This window comes from Coloeus monedula (genome assembly GCF_965178545.1).
Source record: "Coloeus monedula genome assembly, chromosome: 1".
NCBI classification, from domain to species: Eukaryota; Metazoa; Chordata; class Aves; order Passeriformes; family Corvidae; genus Coloeus; species Coloeus monedula.
This window is the reverse complement of record NC_138781.1, coordinates 68,871,188-68,893,152: the sequence shown is the minus strand read 5'-3', so window position 1 is coordinate 68,893,152 and position 21,965 is coordinate 68,871,188. Positions and strand designations below refer to the sequence as shown.

Genomic DNA, 21,965 nt, shown 5'->3' with positions numbered 1-21,965 from the left:
CCTGTCTCCCTCCTCTTTGCACCCTATTCTATTTAAGAAAGTATGGCATCCATTGAAGATTTTCACAGGAAAAAAAGCTCTTTACATTTAGACAAATTAAAAGCTCGCCTTCTCTTTTACATGTATTTTACTGGCTGATTGACAGCATCTGTACTAGTGAATATTTGACCCATGCAGGTTTATAGAAATGAATTGGCTAATTACACCATACACATTTTTTCCATATCAATATATGAACCAAATTCACTGTCTTCTGTTTTGACAGTGGCACTGATTTTAGGGCATGACCACAGTATTAGTGTAGCATAATGCAGAAATCCAGGGATATATCTTGTGTGACAGCATGCAGTAAAAAAAGGATCAATGGGACCTTAGAGGGATCCTCAGCACTTAGTAGTTCATTCCTTGCTGGAATCAACCATCAAACACAGATCAGTCTTGCTGCTGAAAACTTGGTGGATGCAACTGTTCATGGTTGAGATGATTCATCAAATCATCATTCTGCAGTTTGTGGACTATTTCTATCTTAAGATAAACTTGATTTTTCAAAAAATGAGGTTTTAACCTTTAATTGTACACAAATTCATGTAAAGTAGAAGAAGAACTTTGTTTATTTAGCACTCCTTTGTAATTCTGCATTTAATGACAGGTTGCAGGAAAAGAACAGTCCAACCTACCAGAAATGTGTAACAAGTATTTTTTATGATGACAAAACTGAACTGACAAAAGGTAGTTATAGATTTTTTGTAGTTGTTGTTATGTGGCTGACTAAGAGTACTGGATAAAACCTATTTTGGAAGTCTCTCTCCTACTTTTCTGGTGTCCAGCAATGCATTGACTTGGCATCCTTTTCTTCAGTTGAAGCAATTGCCTTGGGTCTGTCCATACAAGGCCTTCTTCCTTTGTCTTTAAACTTCTGCCCTCTGACAAAGGTCTGAGGTGAGCTCAGACTGCCAGGCATGAGCTGTTACTGCACAAGACCTTTTTCTGCTAAGAAACCAGTCAAAGCAATGTACTTGGGTCTTGCTTGTTGCAGGACCATGAATGCTAGGGTGAAGGTCTAGCCACAAAGGAGTTTGCCGTCCAATGTTTAAAAGAAGAATCAGATCAGCCTTTGTATTTGATGGGGGAGTTAAATCCCTCAGAAGAACTGTAAGAATTTGCCTGTGTACTGATTCAGAGCTGTCTCGCTGCTTTCTGCTTATCATCAAGATTTGATACTTGGTTTGTATCTTACCTCCAAAGCAGTAAGTGGCATCCTGCTGCTGCATAATGCCTTGTCCCCTCTTTGATGCTGTATGAAAGAAAGAGTCGGTATCTCAGGCCAGAATGCTCCAGAATGAGATTATTTTGTAGAACACATTATGATTATGATTTAAGGATTAAACAACCCTTCAATGATCCTTTTATCCTGACAAGTATGCGGAGGCCGTTTTTCAGAGATGAGGCACATCCAAGTGACATACAGAGTGGACCACCTGTGATCTGAAGCCATAAGAAGAAACAACAGGAAAAGCTAAAAATAGAAGGCAAACCTTACCAACTTGCACCAGGTCATGATCACCTCCCTAGACATAATCCCTGGAAGATACAGGTGTATCTAGAAGTGAGAATCATGAAAAGCTCAATTTGCTGGCTGTCACCAAAGTTATGTGCATGACACTTCAGGTTTTATCTTCTGGCATGCAGAATATCCTCTACTCACTGTCAGGTGGATTATGGCAGCAGAAGTGATAATACTTCAGTGAAATGGGACGAGGAGCTACTTTTTCTCACTCCAGCTTTTGAAACAGGGTTTAAGGAAGAGAAAGCCCTATAGGACAAGCAATGGAGCAAGCACAACTTTGTTTTTAAACAAGTATGTTTTCTTTTTTATTTCATAAGAAGTTTACTGTTGAAAAAATGATATATATTAAAGCAAACACATGATACACATAGGTTAAACACTGGATAGCAAAACCGTATGGAATGAGCACTACTGGTTATATTGTATAGGGTTTACAATCAAAGATATACTTAAAAACCCTTAAGAGTTAATATACTTTCAAGGTAAGTTAGGCACAAAATTTAGCTTGTAACTAGCTCTGCAAGCATCTCACTGTGATGTCACTGATACAAATTATTACAAGTGATCAAAAACACAAGCTTTTAAAATTTTTAGAATTTTATTTGCACTATGTGCTGAAATAATACAAATGTATATAATACTCCACTTTTGTTAAAAAAGCATGTAAAGTAGGGACTGTAAAGTAGAGTCACATGGCTAAACGGGAAATTACCCCTTTATTTGGGCTCAGAATCAGTATGGCATAAATCTATGGCTTTGCTTCGTGGACGTATTTGAAACTGAGTAAATCCTACAAATGTGGGGAAAACCTCCCAGGATGGTACTTCTAATGAGCATGATAAGCTACAGTACAAATATTTTAATGGAACTGTATTAGTAAGGAAAACTAGCTGGTACCACATGTATATGTCCTTGGTTTTCTGTATAAGATGCAAGATACAATGTGAAGTTTTAAAAGTGAGAGGTTGTGTCACCAAAAAAGACAAAAAGGAAAAAAAAATCCATGGAGTAAAAACCTTCAAGTCATTTCCAGCAAGGTTTTAGCATTGATGAGGCTCTAGCTTAGAACTACTGATTTGCAAGAAATCAGAGAGCAACAGCAAGTCTGTGAATCATAATAAAATCTTACCTCCCAGAAAACTGTGGGATCTTCTAAATATGCATATTAGAAAACATTTTTGATTAAATTGCCAGATTTTTTTTTAGATTTTCAGTTAGCAAAATGTATTGCAGTGCTGAGAGTTGTCCTTCTTTGCTTGTTTAAAACAAAACACATTATGATTGCCACAGAACTGCAAGAAACTGCATACTTTCTACGGATACATTTTTACTGCATCATACAGGAATTGCTTAATAGGCAAAAATAAACACCTTAACATCTCAATGCTGTTTTTGATTAGCAGAAACACAAAAAGGAATGCACTGAAGCAAGATGATAAAAAAAGAGTATCATGCAGTATGTTGGCTTAATGTATTTCAAACCAATGATGTGACGGGAGGGTGCGGGGTTTAACCTAATACATTCCCATTCATAATTAAAATTGTATGTGAAGGCAAACTGTGTGGAGATGTGACCAGTACCGGGATGCCTAACCAAACTGTTCCTAGCATGCAGAGCTAATGCCTGAAGGCCTATGACAGCAGCATGAACTCCTGCTACTTCTAGTTCTTTACATTACTGCTTTGCGTGTGCTGGCCACAGTCTGGCCGTGGTCAGCAAGTGCTCTATGGCGTGAGGAAGTCAACCCACAATCTCTGCAGGTTCAGTGACCAACTTAGATCCATCCCATGCTGTCTTGAACTGTTCAGGAACCGGAAATTCTTTCTGGTAGGAAACAAAAGCAACAATGATGGTTAAACAAACAGGGGATATCTCATGAAAACTGGTGGAGTACTATTAGTGCTACATGACTGCGAAAGCATTGATAGCTCAGACATGCCAGGATTAGAGAGAAGCCTTCTTCATTACCCTAGCAAGCTATTTTACAATGCCACACAGGAAAAAGCCTGATTGCTACCCAGTTTCAAATAGCCTTGGTATGGTACTACTTTGCAATAATCCCTCTCAACACCATTATCTGCATCAACTAAGTAAATAAGCCTCATGTCAGAAATGACTTCAGATTCCATTGGTGTCTGGGTTGGAAGACAGTAGAAAGGATTTAGATGCCGAGATTAAGCCAGGAGTCCAATTTTAAGGACAAAAGGAATATTATAATATGAAAGAATAAAATAAAATAAAAAAACCCCAATCATTTTAAGTGTGATACACTTCAAAATACTCAGTATCCTTTGTGGGGTACACAAAACAAAGCAGAACTTCAAGTAAGTGTCCTTCTATTCTACAAATTCAGTGAAATGATGGGAGATATTGTTGGTTGAGTGTTTCTCTGTACCCAGCAACAAAAACTATGTGAAAAGAAGGCCTTTTCATTCAGACCTCATAGAGGTATTTTGATAGCTAGTAATTTCTGATGTTATGGTGATTCTGAGGTGAGACTGACCAAAAGGACTCTTTTTCAAAAAGAAACAGGTGAATATGCACCCGCTGAAAATCATTCCCTTTTTAGTTATCTAAAGCTGGGCATCCAGCAGTCACTTTTGGAAATGTGGAGCACAAAAATTCTCATTACACATTTTATTTTAGAAAGCCTAAACCCCTGTAACAAATTCCAGCCCAAAAGAGTCACAAGAAATTTAAGTTCTGGCTATGGCCATGCACTGCAATTTCATTTCTGCTCTGTTGAGGACACCAGGGAACATGTTTTGCCTGCTTGTGTGAAGTGATCCCTTGGTTGTTTCTGAAGTGACAGAGCATGACTTTACTAGAAATGCCACTGGGCATAGTATGAAATTTTTTCTAGAACAGGAAAGGAACTGGGAAAATACACCTGTTTAAGTGGCTTTTAAGGACACAGCTTGAAAATACTAGAAGGTACTACAGCACCTACCCATGTATCAATAGCTTTAGAAAAAAAACAAGTATATTATACTGTATTATTTCACCTGTAGTAGTATTATATTTATCTTAGTTTCAGTCTCATCAGCTTCAGACTTAAGTGCACTTCTGTGCACTTAAGTGCAATTCTGTGAAGTGAATTTCTTTGGAAGATTATCTTTAGATATCAAAAAAGATCAAATGGACAGGAGATGAAGCCATTATCCATCAGAATGGAAAGAGAGAACATAATTTCTGATTTTTGAAATTACTTTGTGCCCCAGAAAATAAGGAATTCTCTCTCCTGAGATACAAGCACATAGAAATTCAATTGTTTTGGATAATTTTTTGGTGACACAAGGTGTGTTACGTCAGTTTCTTTCCTAGCAGCTCAAGTGCTATTAGCTGCCAAGACTAGTATGGAACAGAGAGGAAAACTTAAAAAATATCTCACTCACATAATCACCATCTTGGGGGATGAGAATGTTCATCTCAGATGACTTGGCACTCACGATCTCACAATCCAATGACTCCTCACTGAGGTAGACGTGGCAGCCTTCTGTTTTGTTAATAGAAATTGTTGGCACTTTCCCCATCACCTGCAAAATAAAACCTACTTAGCATCAAATCTTAAAAAGCAGAGATACCATTAAAAAAATCCTCATTGCCTTCCAGGTCTAATTTTGACCACCAGTATCTGATCTATGTGTCACCTGTCTGTATGATGCCATGATGCCTTAATTTGATTTGTTGGACACTGAAAATTCTTGGTGGTGGTAACAAAGACCTATACACAACAGCAAACCTGTAATATACAGCAAGCTTTTAATATACAGTTTGATGAAAGTACTTCTCGGATTCTCTCTAATTTCAGTTACACTTTTGTGCTGATATTTAGGCAGTGTTCACCTTGTTCATCAGTGAGAACTGGCTAAGAAATGAAACATGTCAACTTCAACACAGTAAGAGCAAAGGAAAGACCCCAGCATACAGTAGTACTCAGCAAGGGATTTGTAATATGCTCTGAAGACTTCAAAGCTCTTCCAGCATGCAACAGGAAAGGGTTTTTATCCCCTTCAGGCAAGCTACAGTTCTACATAAGTACTAAGATCAATTTAATTAAATCTCTAAAACTATTTCTTATGTCTCTTTAAAAGCAAGCACAGGATTTACTTGAGGCGAGAAAGGGAAATCTTCTCTTGTTTACAATTTTAAAGATTGAAAGATTTCTTGATGGCTAACAGTCTGACTCACTGGTTGTCAGTAAAAATTCCTCCTCCTGCCCTCTCTAGCAAGGACAGCAATATACTCTGGAAAATGCATCGAAACAGCAGAGACTATCCTGAGCCATAGAACAGTGACAGCATGTGACAGAGATGTACTTGTTAATGAGAGTTCTGCCATCACTTAATTAAAGAATATCTTTCAACTTCAGTTCCTTAAATGTGACAGTAAACAAACTGGTCTGTCCTTTTGCATCCCACCCTTATCCTGAAGTCTCATCTACACAGTGGATTAATGCATCTTAAAGTTCCTTTTCTTAAATGGGTTCATATGCAATGGAGAACAGAAGGAAGGGGTGTTTAAAAAATTTTGCCAACATCTGGCAAGAAAAAAAGATACTGAGATAAAGGAGAGCCAAGCAATATGGCACTGAAGTAACTATAGCAAAATCTCTAGTATTAATTTACTGAAATCTGTTGCATTAACATATCATGTATTTGGAAATTATGAACTCGGGTCTTCACGTTACTCAGAAAACGGAGGTGCTTAGCACTTGGCTACACCAGCTCTGCGGGAACGGCCTGATTCGAGCAGCATACTGCGTATAACCAGGCCCTGCCCTCTTAAGTGGATCCCCACTCTGCTCCATGACATGCATAGAAGCCTTATGCAATATTCATAGAACACGATTAATTTTGATTCTAACAATTTTGATTCTTCTAAAAGGTATTTCCACTTTATTTGAGTATTAGCAAGCCGTGGTTTTGATATTCATTACATACAAATTTTTCAGTTTTCATGAATAGTTTAAGAGGTAATGATTAAAAATAATATAATTATTTTAAAACTGCTCAAATAAATGCCTGGGATCCTTAACTAACTGCCTCTGCTGTAAAAATACATAGTGATCACAAATAAAACTGATTGTTACAGTTCAGAAGATGATGCACAGTTGGTAGCAATGTCAGTCACTTGCACAAGGTTCAAAATATAAAACCCCCATTTTGCTCCTATTCCCTGTGGTGGCTGTGACCATTATTTCTGAAGCATGGAGCAGGACTACCTATATTTAATGTCATACAGCAGGCACAGCCTTTTAAGCAAAAGACCTCACTTTGAAGAGTGGCACTTTAATATAATAGTTATCATTTCTTTTTCACTTAAAATAATACATCCTGAAGTCCATTCTTGAGATTACATTGTGTGTGTCAGACACAACCCAGTATTAGAGCCCGTAGTTAGACTTCTTTGGAATGGGATGCCTGAAGTGCTGAAAATATCAGGCAGACTGTATATTTTGAGCAGGACAAGTGTCCCCAATAGAGAGGGCAATGTATACATTTAAAATACATGTATTTTTTTTCATGAGAATCACAAGGAAGATGATCTCTGATGAAGCTTTTTGAAGGCAAATAAGTACATTACTTACTTATATAAAGTGTCACATCACTGGCCAGGGAGATTTTTTGAAATCCCAGCACCTACTTTTACATCATAGCATTTAGCTGTCCTTTTGACAGTCTTATTTGAACATTTCCATTGAGATGATAAGAAAAGAAAAAAATCTTTGCACTTGGAAATCAATTAGCTAACTGCTAGAGTTTGTTCTGTAAGCACCACTGAACTTTCAAGTGCTGGGAGCTGTTTAGCATGAAAGCAAGCAGATCAGGGACAGAAGTTAACAGTTCTGCCAGTGTACAGATCTCTCAGCTTCACCAGAACCAGAAGGCACTGGGCTATGGGAGGTTTGTTCAGTGATAGTAAATAGTTTTCACAGGCATTTTCTAAAAACATCAGCAGAATTTTAGTGCATATAAAGATCCATTTGGGTATTTCTTACTTTTGTTGTGCTTCTTGAGTTTTTAAAATCTCTTGTAGCTACATGTTGGGCTTCCCCCCGCCGCCCCTTGTTCTCTGTCTTTGTCTCTCAATTAGATATTTACCTGAATCTGAATATCCCTGGAGTTGATCACTTCCACGATTCCCACAACATTGTCAAACACAAGGCCAAACTTTTTACAGTTGTCTAAAATAAAAGCAATCATAAATAAGAAAGGCAAGACAAAAGCAAATACATGCACACCTGCTACATTAACTACGAAAATTCCCAGTCCTGCACTGCATAGCTGAGTGACTTTACTCACGTGATCAATCATTAAAGTGAATGGAATGATTCAGGTGCATTATTAATCACGTAAGTCAGTTTTTTCAAGATTGTCACTTAAAGCCCAGCTGAGCTACCCACTCACCAATAGTAATTGAGTTGATTTTTCCTTTTATCTGAAGTGTAGATTTGTTACACTTAAAAATGTAGGCCACTTGCTTGAGTTCAGTGTTGTTAATGACCAGGTCATTCTTATCCTCTTGATATTCCTGTTTCAAAAGAAAGTTTATTTAATTGGTTGTCTTTAACTAGCTAACAGTCAGACAGAGTTTAGTACAATTTATCCTCGAGTCATTGCATCTTCAGTTACAACAGACAATATCCTTCCTGTGGTTTAAAATCCTAATCTGCTTGATCAGATATCTCACCTAACTGACCCTTAGATGACACTGTATCTTTCAGAGCTGCAGAACTGAAGAAGTTAGCACAGACCATGATAAAATCCATTAATTTTGCAGCGAAAATATTACACTCACAACAATTTAAAAAGGCATTCACAAAACTGCTGTTTGGCTCCCATCTGATTCAGCCTGAAGAACGCAGCAGGTTTTCCTTCCCCAAATGTTATATAATGTTTGATACATCATATTGTGAACAGGCATTACCATATACAATAAAGATGTAATAGGCAAAGAAATTTCTTTCCATTAGGTGTGAAAGAAAAATTACACTCCATGGATGTCCAGGAAAGGCTACGGCTCCACAAGGAAAGTTCCAAGTAGTAGAACCATAAGGCAACATAACACAGGCAAATGGTGACTGCACCTTATGCAAACTGGACTCCACTGTAATAAACACTGACTGTGTATATAACCTTCTGCATGACTAAACTGCATATTCTTTCTGCTCTCTCTTAACTAACACAGTCACAAAAATTTTCATTCATAGATTCTTTGGTATATGCCTATATAAATTAACACCCAAACTTTAAACAAATCTCCTTTTTCCATCTGTAGACTGGGCAAAAGGAAAACACTCCTCTACTTTCAAGCATGGAAGACATGCTTGCATGGATGGGCAAAGAAAAATAAATGTGTAATTCCACTGGTTAGGGTAACAGGAGAAAGTGGTCTGTGATGACTGTTCTCTCTCATTTACGGGTCTGCAAAAAAGGATTTTAATAGGTCTTCTCTACTGGACTTGTTTCTGGGGCATTGTCTGATTTTGCAAGTACTTTACATGCTGGTTCTGATGTTCTCCAGTGAGATGAATTAGCAAGTGATTCTCAGAGACAAATGAATTAGCTTAAGATCCTGCAGAACAGTAAAAGTTGAACTGCAGCAATGCAGAGAAATGGAGGACTCCGCCCATTTTAGTTGCAACTTTGTTTTGTTGCATGTTAATGACAGACCTCCTTTTGCAAGATGTTTCAGTGCTCCACCTGGTTTGCAATGCGCAAGGTGCACTTCAGAGATGTGACTGGAACTCACCACTCTCCACTTCTTTCCCTCTAGCTCGAAGACAGGGGCATGGTTCTGCTGTGGGGAATTCTTGGGAGAGGTAGGACTTGGAGTATGGCTTTTTGTTGGAGAACGCACAGATGGACCTTGGGCACGTAGGCTGGGGTTCTTGTGAGTCTTCTGGTCATCAGAGACATGCCGAAGCCCTAAAAAAAAAGGATGCTTGTGAAGGAGACTCTATTTTCCAATCCTAAAAGTACTCATATTGAAGCATGAAAGGTTTGTTTTGTAATTGTGTTATCTTATTCTCGGAAATTACATTTTTTTATTTCCTCAAGGTTTTCCTGGGTAATGACCTAAAGTGTAACTTCTGACATACTTTTAGCAGCTCATATAAAACCTCTTCTACTGTGGATGGGCTATCTTAGTACCTTCAACAGAAAATACCACAATGTCTTCTAGGTCCCTCTCTGTCTGTAGCAAGCTCTGAGAGCTTGTTGTATAATGTTTTTCCATCCATAAAATAGGTTTCTTTTTCTAATTTAAGACAATATTTGACATATCCCTACAGCATTAAATGTAAATATATCAATCATATGTATTTAAATTCACAGACATACTTAAATTACAACTGTCCAATATTAATACAAAAAGCTTTATTATTGACTCCACACTGATCTATGAGCCATACCTTTTCACTGACATGTAACACATTTTGACACAGGTTTGTACACTCAATGTGAGTCAGAAAGAGGAATAAAACTTTATAGCAATTGCAACTTAAGAGGTCACCAGCTACTGAAGATATCCAGCTTGGCTGCTTTAAAATTAAAAGGATACCTCTAAATAAATGGTGTGGATGTCAGGTATGCTGAACTTCTTTGGGTGCTGTGGCTTCTAAAGGAGATTTTGGTATACACCCGTCTCCAAGGGACCACTGCAAGCCTCAGAAGGATCTGAGCTGCTAGAATGTAACTTTAAAATGCTGTGAAAGCTACATTAATACATGTAACAGCTCTTGATGTAGTTCCGAGTCATGGATCACAATTCGGTTTCTTTTCTCCTGACCTTTGGTAATTGCCTCTCCCTGGTTAAGCTGTGCAAAGAGGGCTGAGCGAGATGCAGTTCCTTCGTCCTTTGCGGTTTCCGTATCGAAGATTGGGGGCGGTCCCGGGGGCGGCGGCGGGGGAGGCGGCGGGGAAAGGCAGGAGCCGCTGGTTAGAACAGATCGCATGGACAAGGGGGATGCAACAGGACCCTGTTTGAGACAGAGGGAAAATATTTTACATATAGTGTTTCAAGGAACATTGTATCACAATAGTTCTTGTTTATTAATATCCTTGGATGCTGTTAGTTCGGGTGACTCTAGAAAACCACAGGCTAAGGAGAATTTCTGGCTCCATAATCGAATGCAATCCTATGAATCCTTCCCTGCACCTGAGCAAGCACAGCTGGAAAGACAGACAGCCCACACTGCTACCCCTACTGCAGAACTACTCCACCTAAAATATTTGTCTCAAAAACTTTTGAGGACTGATGTTAAAAGTCTTTAACAGTAACAATTCTGTAATTTATTCCAGTGTTCACTTTCATAAAAAGGAAAATGTCTCCTTTTGTTAATAGATACCAAATTCAGTTAACCATACCTCAGTGTGCATTCAGAAACATAAAGAAAATGTTTTGATACAACACAAATAACTGAGAGGGTAATGAACTGTCAGTTATACATAGGGAACATGATACATTGTATGCAAGATGTAAAATGCTATTCTTTGAACTGTTAAAGTTATCTGTAAAGATTCAAATACCACAGAATGTAAAACTATGGTGATTCAAGTCTCTTGACTCTGAAATTAAATTTTTGAGGTTTTAGTTCAATTTCTCACATTCTTTTTTCCTTTTTTTTTCAGTTGCAGGAGATCACAGCACACAAGTTATGAGTGAAGGGGGCCTTGGCAAAGTAAGTAACACAATCTTCCAGTTTGCACAATCAAAAGTACATGTTTTGGTCTGAATTATGATGCTAGCATAGAATATTATCAAACAGACAGAAAATACTAATAACAATCTGAATAAAATTTTATAATAATGCCCTAACATCCTAAAAATCGATGCTAGACAGAATCTGAGAATCACTTTTACTGTCCTGCCACTGAGTGTCACTCTGATCCTACCTCTCTGCAGCACAGAAGGGACTTTTAAAAGAACTATTGAGAAAATTAGATTGGTTCTGATGAGTTCAGCTAGCTACAGAGATACTGTGCATTGCAGCAGCAAATATTAACAGGTGGGCAGATACAACGGGAAAATTACAGCAACTTATGGAGTCACAGCTCCTCTAACTGTCTCCCATTGTTAAGAGATACAGGCTGTTAGTGCGCCCCTGGTAGTCCATACTGGAAACAGATACTGCTTAGCTGGCCTCTGAGGGTATTTTTAACCATTTATGGTACTACTCCTTCTGCATTCCACTAAACTGAAACAGCAAAGTATTGATCTGGTTCATGCATCTCATGGGAGTGAAAACTATAGCTATTTTTTTAAAAGTAAAACTTGTTCTGGCCTGTAATCCCAAACTGGTAACAGGAAAAGAGCTGAGGTCCACATGCTCCTTTTTTACTTACCCTTCAGATATACTTTAAAAACAAAATAAAAATCCAAGCTCTTTTAAGGGAATAAGCTCTCTTCTTAGCTATTAAAGCTATAAAATATTTTTGATTAAATGTAAACAAATGAGAAGATTCTCCTTTTGGAACTGATTAGCATTTATTGTCAAGATATACTGGAACTGACGTCGACTGCTTTTAGAGACATTCCATTGTTGCATGGATACATTTAACTCAGAGCTTCTGCTTACATACTTCCTCATCACAGGTTAGTGTTTTAGGCTGTGAACAACTTCTACACTGGGCCCTCAATTTATAGTGCCTGTTCCTTGCCTCTGTTAATGCCAGTGAAGTTACCTGCAGCAGTGTCAGCAGAACTGTGAATTATTGTAATTAAAAAAAAAAGTAAGTGGATTTAGTGGCACAATCAGTTATTGCTGCCTGAGGTGCAATTCAGATCTTCCCTTTCTGTTGCCTGCAACCATAGCAACTGAATCCACTATGCCCTGGTTATCCAGAATTATGAACATTGCATTTGCAGGGCTTTTTAAAATACTCAGATACCCAGAAATGGCACTCACCATTCACAGTGTGAACATCCAGTTATGAATTATGTATGCTTTATGAAAGGCAATTAATAGCAGCAGTGGTAGTGGCTAATAACTTTTAGTCTGAGATGAAAATCCACTTGCCAAATTCCAGACTGACATCTGATTTCTCAAAAAGAGCTACTGCTTCCACCTGCCTATCACTACAGTGCTGTGATTTTCCAGAAACTTGTGTAAGACTCACACATCCATTTAGAATTGACACCATCTAAATTGTGCAAAGGCTGCAAAGATGCATTAGAGAAAAAAGTTCTGGAAGTTATCTGTGTATTCTGCATACATCACAGAGTGGTGGGTCACTCTGGAAGTCTCTTCACCTCAAGTATCAAACTCGAGGCCATAACAGATCATGCAGGACAATCCTGGCTCGAATAATGCTGCTGAATAGTGCATCAAAGGCAGTTTCCCAAATGGCAGCTGAAGTATGGGAATATCCATGTAATGAGACGGAAGTAAAACTCAGAGGGGTTTATCTGTGGAAGTGGATAATCTCTCTCCCAGAACTCTGAAAGAATTATCTTGTCAAAGTACAGATAAAAGGAAGGATTTTAAATACACCACTTAAGTTTGGACATGGTTTTGTATGACTGGAGGTTGTTGTCATACTTTTCAAGAAAGAGAAGACGCAGGAAAGGATCTGGGAAACTAGGAGCTTTTTTCCTTCTAGAGCAGGAGTGATGAAAAAAACAAGTCTACTCAAAAATCTCAATTCTTGACCTGAGGAGCAAAGACATTCTAGTCCTTTAAGTGGGTTTCAAAAGTAAGAAAAAAATGTATTAATTGCACTCATGCAATGCCTCTTCTTTTTTTTACAAGCCTGGTCCCTCCACCAAAATCAGTGGTTATCTCCACTGAGCACAAAAGATTTTGACTTAGATCTAAGAACATAGAAGCTGTCACAAGGTGAAGATATCTGAGGTTCTGTCACCCTTCCCACTTTTCCTCTTAATTTTGTGCAGTCACAGAAATAAAATACAGACTGAACCCTGGTTGTCAACTTTTCTCCTGCATGGCAAATCTTGTCTCGTTTAAGACCTGAGTTACACCTACACAAGCTAACTGATATTGTAGCATGCTATTTTCAACATCCAGGGCCATTCTGGAAACTGCAAACAATTTTAATAATAAATTAGGCCAGGCAAAACTGAAGGACAAATCACAGGAATAAAGGTCACTAAAGTACAGGGCTTAATTGCTCCACTGTAGATCTCCCATCTTACAGCACGGACTCCTCCAGTAGGACCATCCCCCACTGAAATAAAATGGCATGGAAAAGAGAGACAAGTCTCACTAAGGAGAGGGCACACAGACCTGCTGGGAAGAGGGCTACAGTCTTACTCTGGCTACACTCTTGTTTTCTTTGCCATTTTGATGTACCCAACTGAAATCAAACAAACATTCAAGTGAGGTGAAATTCTTTGTGGGAGAGTGGCTCAGCGATACTCTCAAAAGGGGGCAAAAAGCACAAAAATGAACCGGAAATGCAGAAAACACATTTCACTGCTTGCATTCCCTGCATGCCAGGAAGATGGGACCTGTGCTGCACTCAAACACACTGACGTACAGCACAGCTTAAAAATCAGCCAAGCGAAGTAATTCCAGAAACTTTTTTAAAAATTCATTTTGCCATCTATTCATAAATAAACCTCCCAAGTTACCAACCTCAGTCACTGGCAATTACTTTGCTTTCCTTAGTTACTCTTCTAAGACCACTTGAATCCTCAGGCTCTAGAATATTTCTGAACCAGGCTCTTAAACTGTTCTGGTATCTGGTAATACTTGTGTATAGTCCTATCCAATTTCAACAAAGTGCCCTTCACAAAGTCCATTCATTTCTGTTCTGTATAGGGTGGTGTTTGTAAGAGCTGCTGGGAATAAAATAGCATGTTACATGCCCACAAAAGTTCATCTATCCTAAAGCAGCAGGTGCTCAGCAGCTTTGCTATTTGCAAACAACTCTTCAGATTAACTTCACGCAGATGTTAACAACAGTGTGTCTTTACACAAAGAGTATTAGGAGCCATTTGGACCAGTAAAGGCAGTTGTTTGCAAGCTGCCTTTCTTCCTCTTTAATTTCAGCTGTTTGCCTCGGCAACAGCTGCTGTTCTCAGTGCTGTGGTGTCTACAGACACCACGTCAAGTTATACTGATAGCTGACTGCCCCCATTAACATGTTGGTGTGGTCATTTTTCCACCATTTACAAATATGCCCCTAGTAAGAATTATCAGGGGAACAGATAGAGTCGTCCTTACTTCGTGAAAATGTAACACAAAAGTAAGCCATAACTTCTAACCTGTTAGCTTGCATCACAGTGAACTTGACGTGCTTTAAACTTGTTCCTGGAGCTTTTTGAAATGGAGGAAAATGTAGTTCTCTGAGTAAGGTCCTATCAGGAATAGGAGATGCAGGCTCTTTGACCATGTACTAAGAGCTCTGTAGGGGATAAAACATTCCTGAAATTTCCTCTTAAGGAAAAATAAATTGTCTTCAGCCTCCAACCATTGCTCTAAATGGGGTGACAGGAATGGGTCAGGATTTGCTCCTTGCTGGATAGCCCCAAGCCATGTGCAGAGAGGCCCAAGGGTCTCCCACTGACTGTAGCAGAGAAGCTTCTTCTAGTGACAGTGCCTGATGCTGCTGACAGCGCTCGGTCTGATAAATGCGTTGTCACTGTGCAAGGGTTTGCAGCACTGTGGCACAGCCTCAAAACATATTGTATTTCTACCTTCATCTTGTACAACTTGCAGAAGAGTGAGGTACACTTCTTTTTGTCACCTAACTGGCTCACTGGAAGAAAGAAATGTTGAGATAGCTGCCTTGTTGAAACTCCTCGATCTCAAATCTCATGTAATTCCCTGGAAATTACAGTAGAGCTGAGTGACGCTCTTTGCTTTTGAGAAGCTGGGCCTTGTTAAGCACATTTCTCCTAAAGGCTTCCTTTCCCCAGAGCACAGGGCAAAGCCAATCTTATTAGAGAAATAAAATGCTGTTCATATATAACACAAGTGCTCTGGATGCCATACTGTCACTAATTTTTGGTGGCCATGTGCAGTTTGATGTGTCTGAACCCAGCTACTGAGAGACAGTAAGAATTTCTTTTTATGCCTTATCGCAGATGTTACTATTTCCTGAGCTGTTCTTGCTGAACAGCTCCCTAGGTTAGCCTTCCATGTCACTGTTACTATATTTGTAGTACTGCAGCAGCAAGGAGCCCTAGTCAGAGGCTCCTATCTCTGGGGATATGAGGGGCTTATGTGCCAGACCCTGTACAAACACCCGTGACGTTCCTCTGTGTTTATCCAGCTTTCAGCTGATACAGTGCAGCATGGAAACTGAGAGGAACAAAGTTCTTGTGCTGGGAACCTGCTGTGGAGCATCTGAACAATGCATTTCTTGTAGCTGCAATGGTTGATTTTACTCAGAACCAGAAGATTATGAACATCTATATAATGCATATAAATAAATGATACATGCATGTGTATGATATATAGTACCTATTTCGTTAGTCATTCCTATTAAGAGGTAAGTATCTATTTGCAGCTGAAGCAACAGGTGGCTTAGAGATAGGTCATGAAATCCCTCCCTTAATTTATTGAAAAGCCTTCTTTTCATGGCAGCAGACAAACAGGAATCCTAATAGGGAATAATACATTCTTCTCCAACAAAAAAAAAAAAAAGAAAAAAAAAAAGGGAAGGATATCCCTGCTTTCTCCCCCTTTATAGTAATCTTAGTTTCACACCTAAAATGATTACAGCATTCTGCATTGTTCTTTCCATACATATGCACAGCCAAAGACAAGAATTGTGAAGCTCAGAATATCACATATCAACCTCTGGGAACAGGTGGACTGTGACTCAGGGGCACAGAGCTCTTGTTAAGGTGTTTTTGTGTAAAAGTAGCTTAGCACAACAGTTCTATTACCTACCCTGTTTAAGCCACCTGTCTTCAAGGGGTTATGCTGCCCTGAGAGCTGCAATTTACTGGATGAAACAGCTGACTTACAGGGCCTGTAATCTTTGTTAGTTAAAACACAAAACAACAAAAACCAGGCCAGGTTCTTTTCTTGTTACTGAGTCTCAGCAGAATTATTTATCTGTAGTTTTCAAGCTTTGCAGCCCCCTGTAATACACTTTTGCTGTTCATCACCTGTTCAGGATTTAAAAATGATGTTTACATCTTCAGAGTTACCCAACCAGAAATGTTTTACACAGCCATGGTCTTCTAAGTCATTTGAGAACTGTATGATAATGTAATTGCCAACAAGTAATGTGCTCTACCAGGCAGATTGGACCATCTTTTATTTATATAAAAAATCAGTTAAAAAGAAGACCAATCCCTTTAGGAAAATAGTAACATTTTAATAGATGTACCTTTCCTTTTCTCTCTCTTACTTTCAATTTTCTTTTTCCTTTCCCTTTTCCACTGGAACTAGGCTGCATGCCTCGCCCAGGTTTTCCCTTAATGTGTCTGAATGGTGCTTGGTCAAAATTAAGAGAACACTATCAATATATAGTAAAGACAAATATTTTCAGCCACTGTTGGAATAAGAGAGTAAAAATACTTTCTTTCAAAGGGACAGGGATGTAATTGAGGCAGTCTCCACCATGGAGGCAACTATTGTAGAGCTGCCAGGACGGCCAGTTTTTAAATTGATCCTGTACCAAAAACCAGAACATTGTCTATTCTCTGAGAGAGAAACACTTGCAACTAAAGGATGCAATTTTTTCCACAAAAAAGTATAAGGGAATAGGGAAGGGGAAGGATAGAGAAAGGAATGGAAGGTATACAGAAAAAGAGAGAAAAGGCTATCAGAGAAAAACTGAGCACTGTGGAAATGGCTACATCTTATCCAAGATACAGGCATTTAAATTGGTGTATCTATGCTGCCCTTGCTTCTATCTGAATAAGGCCTCTGGGATTGCAGTTGTGGCTGTGGCTGGAATTTGGCACTACAGTTTTGACCTTTAGCTTTAGTGAAGTGGCTCAGACGATGGCTGCTTGATAAGTAGGTCAAACTAAACACAGCATAGAAGAGATACTGGACAGATAATAGGAGGCTTTTGCCTGCAGAAGTTGGTCTTTGCAGCTCGTTCACATCAATATGTACAGAGATGATATACTACAGGAAAGTGCTTTGATAGAACAGGAGAGAGGCAGGGCCAAAATATCTGGAGTTTATTTTAGACTATAATAAAATGCCCAAAGTTTGCACTGAGACTAGTGTAATTGCACCCAATTAGGCAAATGTAGGAATTACGATGGTACTTCTCGATGTGGAGATTGCGGAGAATTTCAGCTTTTAAAGAATGTTTTTAGAGTACTATCGAAGGAGTAATGAATGTTTTCTAAAATGCTATTTCAGGGAAAAAAAAGAGACTTGAAGATACTGGCTTCAATGGAAACAGGATTTAAATAAACCTCAACTGCTTTTAAAGATGTACAGACTTCATCCTAAGTTGCTTTGATTTGTAAAGGGGGGGGAGGGAGGATTTCACTCATCACTTGAGTGAAGTTCTGTATTAGAAACTAAATACTGTAATGAAATTCAGTACTAGTTTGTAAATATTTCCTGTTTGTAAATCAACCTGCTGGTAAAATCTGTCCTAAAATACAATTGTACGCAAAGAACAAAAAGTTAAGTACGGATCCACCTGCAACTGAAACATTCAAGACAATTATTCTTGAGCAAGATTTGTGTCTTAACACTTATTTGATATATGGAAAACTACAGCACTTTCATTATTACTGGTTGTTTTCTTGCTGCAAGGTTAACCTGCAGAAACAGGAGCAGAAGTTTCACTTCCCCCGATTACTCATGCAGGCCTTGTAGCAAACAAACTTTTTATTAGGCATTCTTGTGAGCTTGTATTACAGCTGTTCATTTATTTGCATCACCAAAAAAAGTGGAGGGTAGGAAGAGGCATGCTTCAATAGAACCCCTTCTTTAAGAAAAAAAAAGGAAAAGAAGACACTTGCTCTTTATCAGAGAGAACTGAAAAAAGACAGGTCACTATTACAGCCATGGATTGCTTGTTAAAGACAGAAAACTGAGCAAGCAAAAATGACAATTACTGCATAGGTTAAATGCTACCCTGGGTATTAAAATATTTCATTGTAACAACAGCTTTTTCCTAGGAATCACTGACATCTGAGTGTCATCTCTGGTAGCAAATTAAAAAAAAAACTCCATTAGGCTGATAATTGCCATTGTTCCCATTGTCAAGATGGCTAAATTGAGATGCTTTGAGTATAGTGAACGGCCACTCACCACAGGGTGTAGGAGGCAGAATGATACTTTGCATTTAAGATAATGAACTACAAAATTACACTTTTAAGGAAATACTGCAGGTCCATCTGACTTGCACTGAAAAGCATATTTTCTCTGACATATGCACAGTCAATCAATGAAAATGACTATATCAGATCATGGTGAAAATACATGGAACTTTTTACTCTCTGGGATAATCCTGCTCACAAACATACATATTTTAAATACGTACTTTTCTTCTCTGAGCACATTACAACAAATATCCTAACCATATTCATCATGCCTTGAAATGCCCATTTACATAGTCCAGTCTAATTTTGTACCACCACTCCACATGAGTAGCAAAACGGGTTCACATGCACAAAATCTAAAGGTCCTTAACTACACTATTTCCTTCTAAGTGTATTCTTAAATACACAATATTCTTCACTATTTCCTTGGCTTTTTCCTCACACAGTCCCGCACATTTCAATAGGGTGCCCTTATGAAGTAAAATATTGTCACACATCTTGGCAGAACCAAAGTGAGTAAGAGAGAACTGTGTTAGATCCAAAAATCCATAAACATCTGTTTTCATCACAAACTTTTTAAAAAGCAGATAAAGATAACTGTTATTGTCAGAAATGACTGCTTGGACATTATTTCGACCTTTTTCACCTGTTTCTGTGTCTGTCTTCTAATTTATTACGACATTTCTTTCTCTTTGATCTGAAGTGTCTGCCTGTATGCTTGCTGCCAGAGTCAGGAACACTTTGCTGTATGCACTAGTGATCTGTTCCAAGGCTGGCTGCAGCTGCCCTGTGCAGCTTGATGGAAGGGTACAAGGGGCTCGAAATGGGACAACTTTGGGATATTGCATGGCCATAAATGTGCACACCACAGTATACAGCACCCATACCTTAGGGGCCAAGTGCCAACAAAAAAAACCTGTTCCCTTCTTTTTGGAAACCCAAGCATAGGAAACCCTCTGATCTAGGCTGATGCTCCTGGGGTTTTGTTGGAGTTCAAGCTATGAGCATACAGTTGGGAGAGAAGCAGTAGTTAAGATTCTTCCTGACTCTTCACTCTCGTTAGAAATATCCAAATGTGCTACTTAAGAGCTTTTTATAGAAACTTCATGCATTGCTTTGTTGATTTGTGCAGATATGAAGGGTAAATTATCGGTATAATACACTTTTAAATCTGTACTTACACGCCCCAAGACATTTCTCTCTTTCTCTCTCCCTCTATAATAAAACACCATTCCTACACCAATGTCTACCTTTCATAAATGTTCCACTTTGTTAACACCTTGCCAAACTACTGCTTTTTCCTTTTTTCCTTTTATGCATCTAAGTGGAAGCTGCTGTGTGCAAGGATTAACAACTGTGTCTGCAATACATCTACAGCTTTTATAGATATCCTATTTCTGTCTAGACCCTGATTCTGCAGACCTTTATGCTTAACTTCACACAACGTGAATCTGTGAGTTTCATTCTCACTTTAAAATGTATAACAAAAATGAAAATATCACTTGAGCAACTCATTGCTTTCTGGAATGTATTTGTTACCAAGCTTCATAGAAATATTTAAATAACATTTAAGCTATTTAAACAACCTGCTAACTTACTGGATTCTAATTTTCTTACATTCACATTTAGTAAAACTTAAAAAAATATATGCATCCATAAAAATAAGTTTACAATATAATCTCTCAGACTGATATCACATAAAGGATAATTTAAATGAGCCATACTTCCAAGACAACTTCCAGATATCAGCGATATCCAAAGTGAAATGAAATCAGTACTTCAGATGCAATGATGGGCTCATCACTCATTATGGAATGAGCACTGTTGGCAGGAAACTACGCTTAATATGAATAAACAAGTCACACCTAGATTTTAGCAATTTCTTGGACAGCTGAAGACAGAGAAATATAAATACATGATGGCTGAGTTACTGGTTTTAGGACCAGTCAAACATAATCTGCAACAGCTACACTTCTGAGTAAGATTACCAGTACTCACCAGCACTGACAGCCCTTCCTGGTTGATCAAATGGCTGTAACAAACCTTTACCTTATAACACCATTTCCATACTTGTGGAGTTCTATTAAAAGTGAAGATTTTTCTTTTTCTGTATTAACAGAACAAATTTTGTCCCAGATTCTCCGGCTAATTCAGCTAATGCAGTACTACAATTCCTTTTTGTTATGTAATAATAATTTTGAAATCATTAGCTCATCTCACATTCACTGATCATAACAGAATAGGATGCGGCAAGTGTGAAATTTTGTACTGCATAAAGGAATCATATTTAATGTTTAAAATTTTTTCTATAGAAACCTACAAAGTAGCAAATAATCACAGTCTTCTAATTGATCATGTTCAAACATTTTTGCACTGCTTCAGACTAAGAACTACGTGCAGATCATGGCTCTCTCCCGTGTTTGAGCTTGCACTTGAATACTTGAGGACTGAAAGGCCTGGTACGATGTCTCATGAAGGGTATGAAGAGAAAGCTGCAGTCTGTTGCTGAACACAAGTAACATACATTCTCTTACATGGTTATAACTTCCACAGAGGGAGAGACAAACCAACTTTTCCACATTCCATGGAATCACAGAAAGGTTTGTATTGGAAGGGACCTTAAAGATCATCCAGATCCAACCCTCTGCCATGGGCAGGGACAACTTTCATAGACCACACTGATGAGAGTCCCATGCAACCTGGCCTTCAACACCTCCAGGGATGGGGCATCTACAGCTTCTCTGGGCAACCTGTGCCAGTGTCTCATCACCCTCATAGTAAAGAATTTCTTCCTTATATTCAGTCTTTCAATTTAAAACTATTTCCCCCTCTCCTGTCACTACAAGCCTTAGTCATGTCTTTCTCAGTCTTTCTCACAAGCCCACTGTATATACTGGTAGGTTGCAAAAAGGTCTCTATCAAGCCTGCTCTTCTCCAGGCTGAAAAAATCCCAATGCTCTTAGCCTGTCCTCACAGGAAAGGTGTTCCAGCTCTTATTCCAAGTTAAACTACATTTCATAGAATCACAAAATGGTTTGGATTGGAAGGCCATTAATCTGAAAGTTCTCCGCCACTTCCCTGTGTTCCCAAGTTCTTAAAATTGTTTGTTTTGAGAACTAAATGGTGGCCTGTCTTAGTCCTCTGAATAGTCATTCAATTAAAAATAATGATATTTGT

General features: G+C 38.5%; 1 protein-coding gene across 2 annotated transcripts in view; it reads right to left on the bottom strand.

The window, feature by feature from the left end:
• Positions 1 to 1,855: 1,855 nt before the first annotated feature.
• Positions 1,856 to 21,965, bottom strand: part of CAP2 (cyclase associated actin cytoskeleton regulatory protein 2) — a 68,326-nt gene continuing 48,216 nt past the window's right edge. For both annotated transcript variants that reach the window (XM_082278006.1, XM_082278007.1), the window contains 6 exons: positions 10,362 to 10,551; positions 9,324 to 9,499; positions 7,979 to 8,102; positions 7,673 to 7,755; positions 4,964 to 5,104; positions 1,856 to 3,392 (listed from right to left, as the gene is read on the bottom strand). In XM_082278006.1, the coding sequence (XP_082134132.1) occupies positions 3,309 to 3,392; positions 4,964 to 5,104; positions 7,673 to 7,755; positions 7,979 to 8,102; positions 9,324 to 9,499; positions 10,362 to 10,551 (798 nt within the window). In that variant the 3' untranslated portion in view covers positions 1,856 to 3,308. The remainder of the gene's footprint in view (positions 3,393 to 4,963; positions 5,105 to 7,672; positions 7,756 to 7,978; positions 8,103 to 9,323; positions 9,500 to 10,361; positions 10,552 to 21,965) is intronic.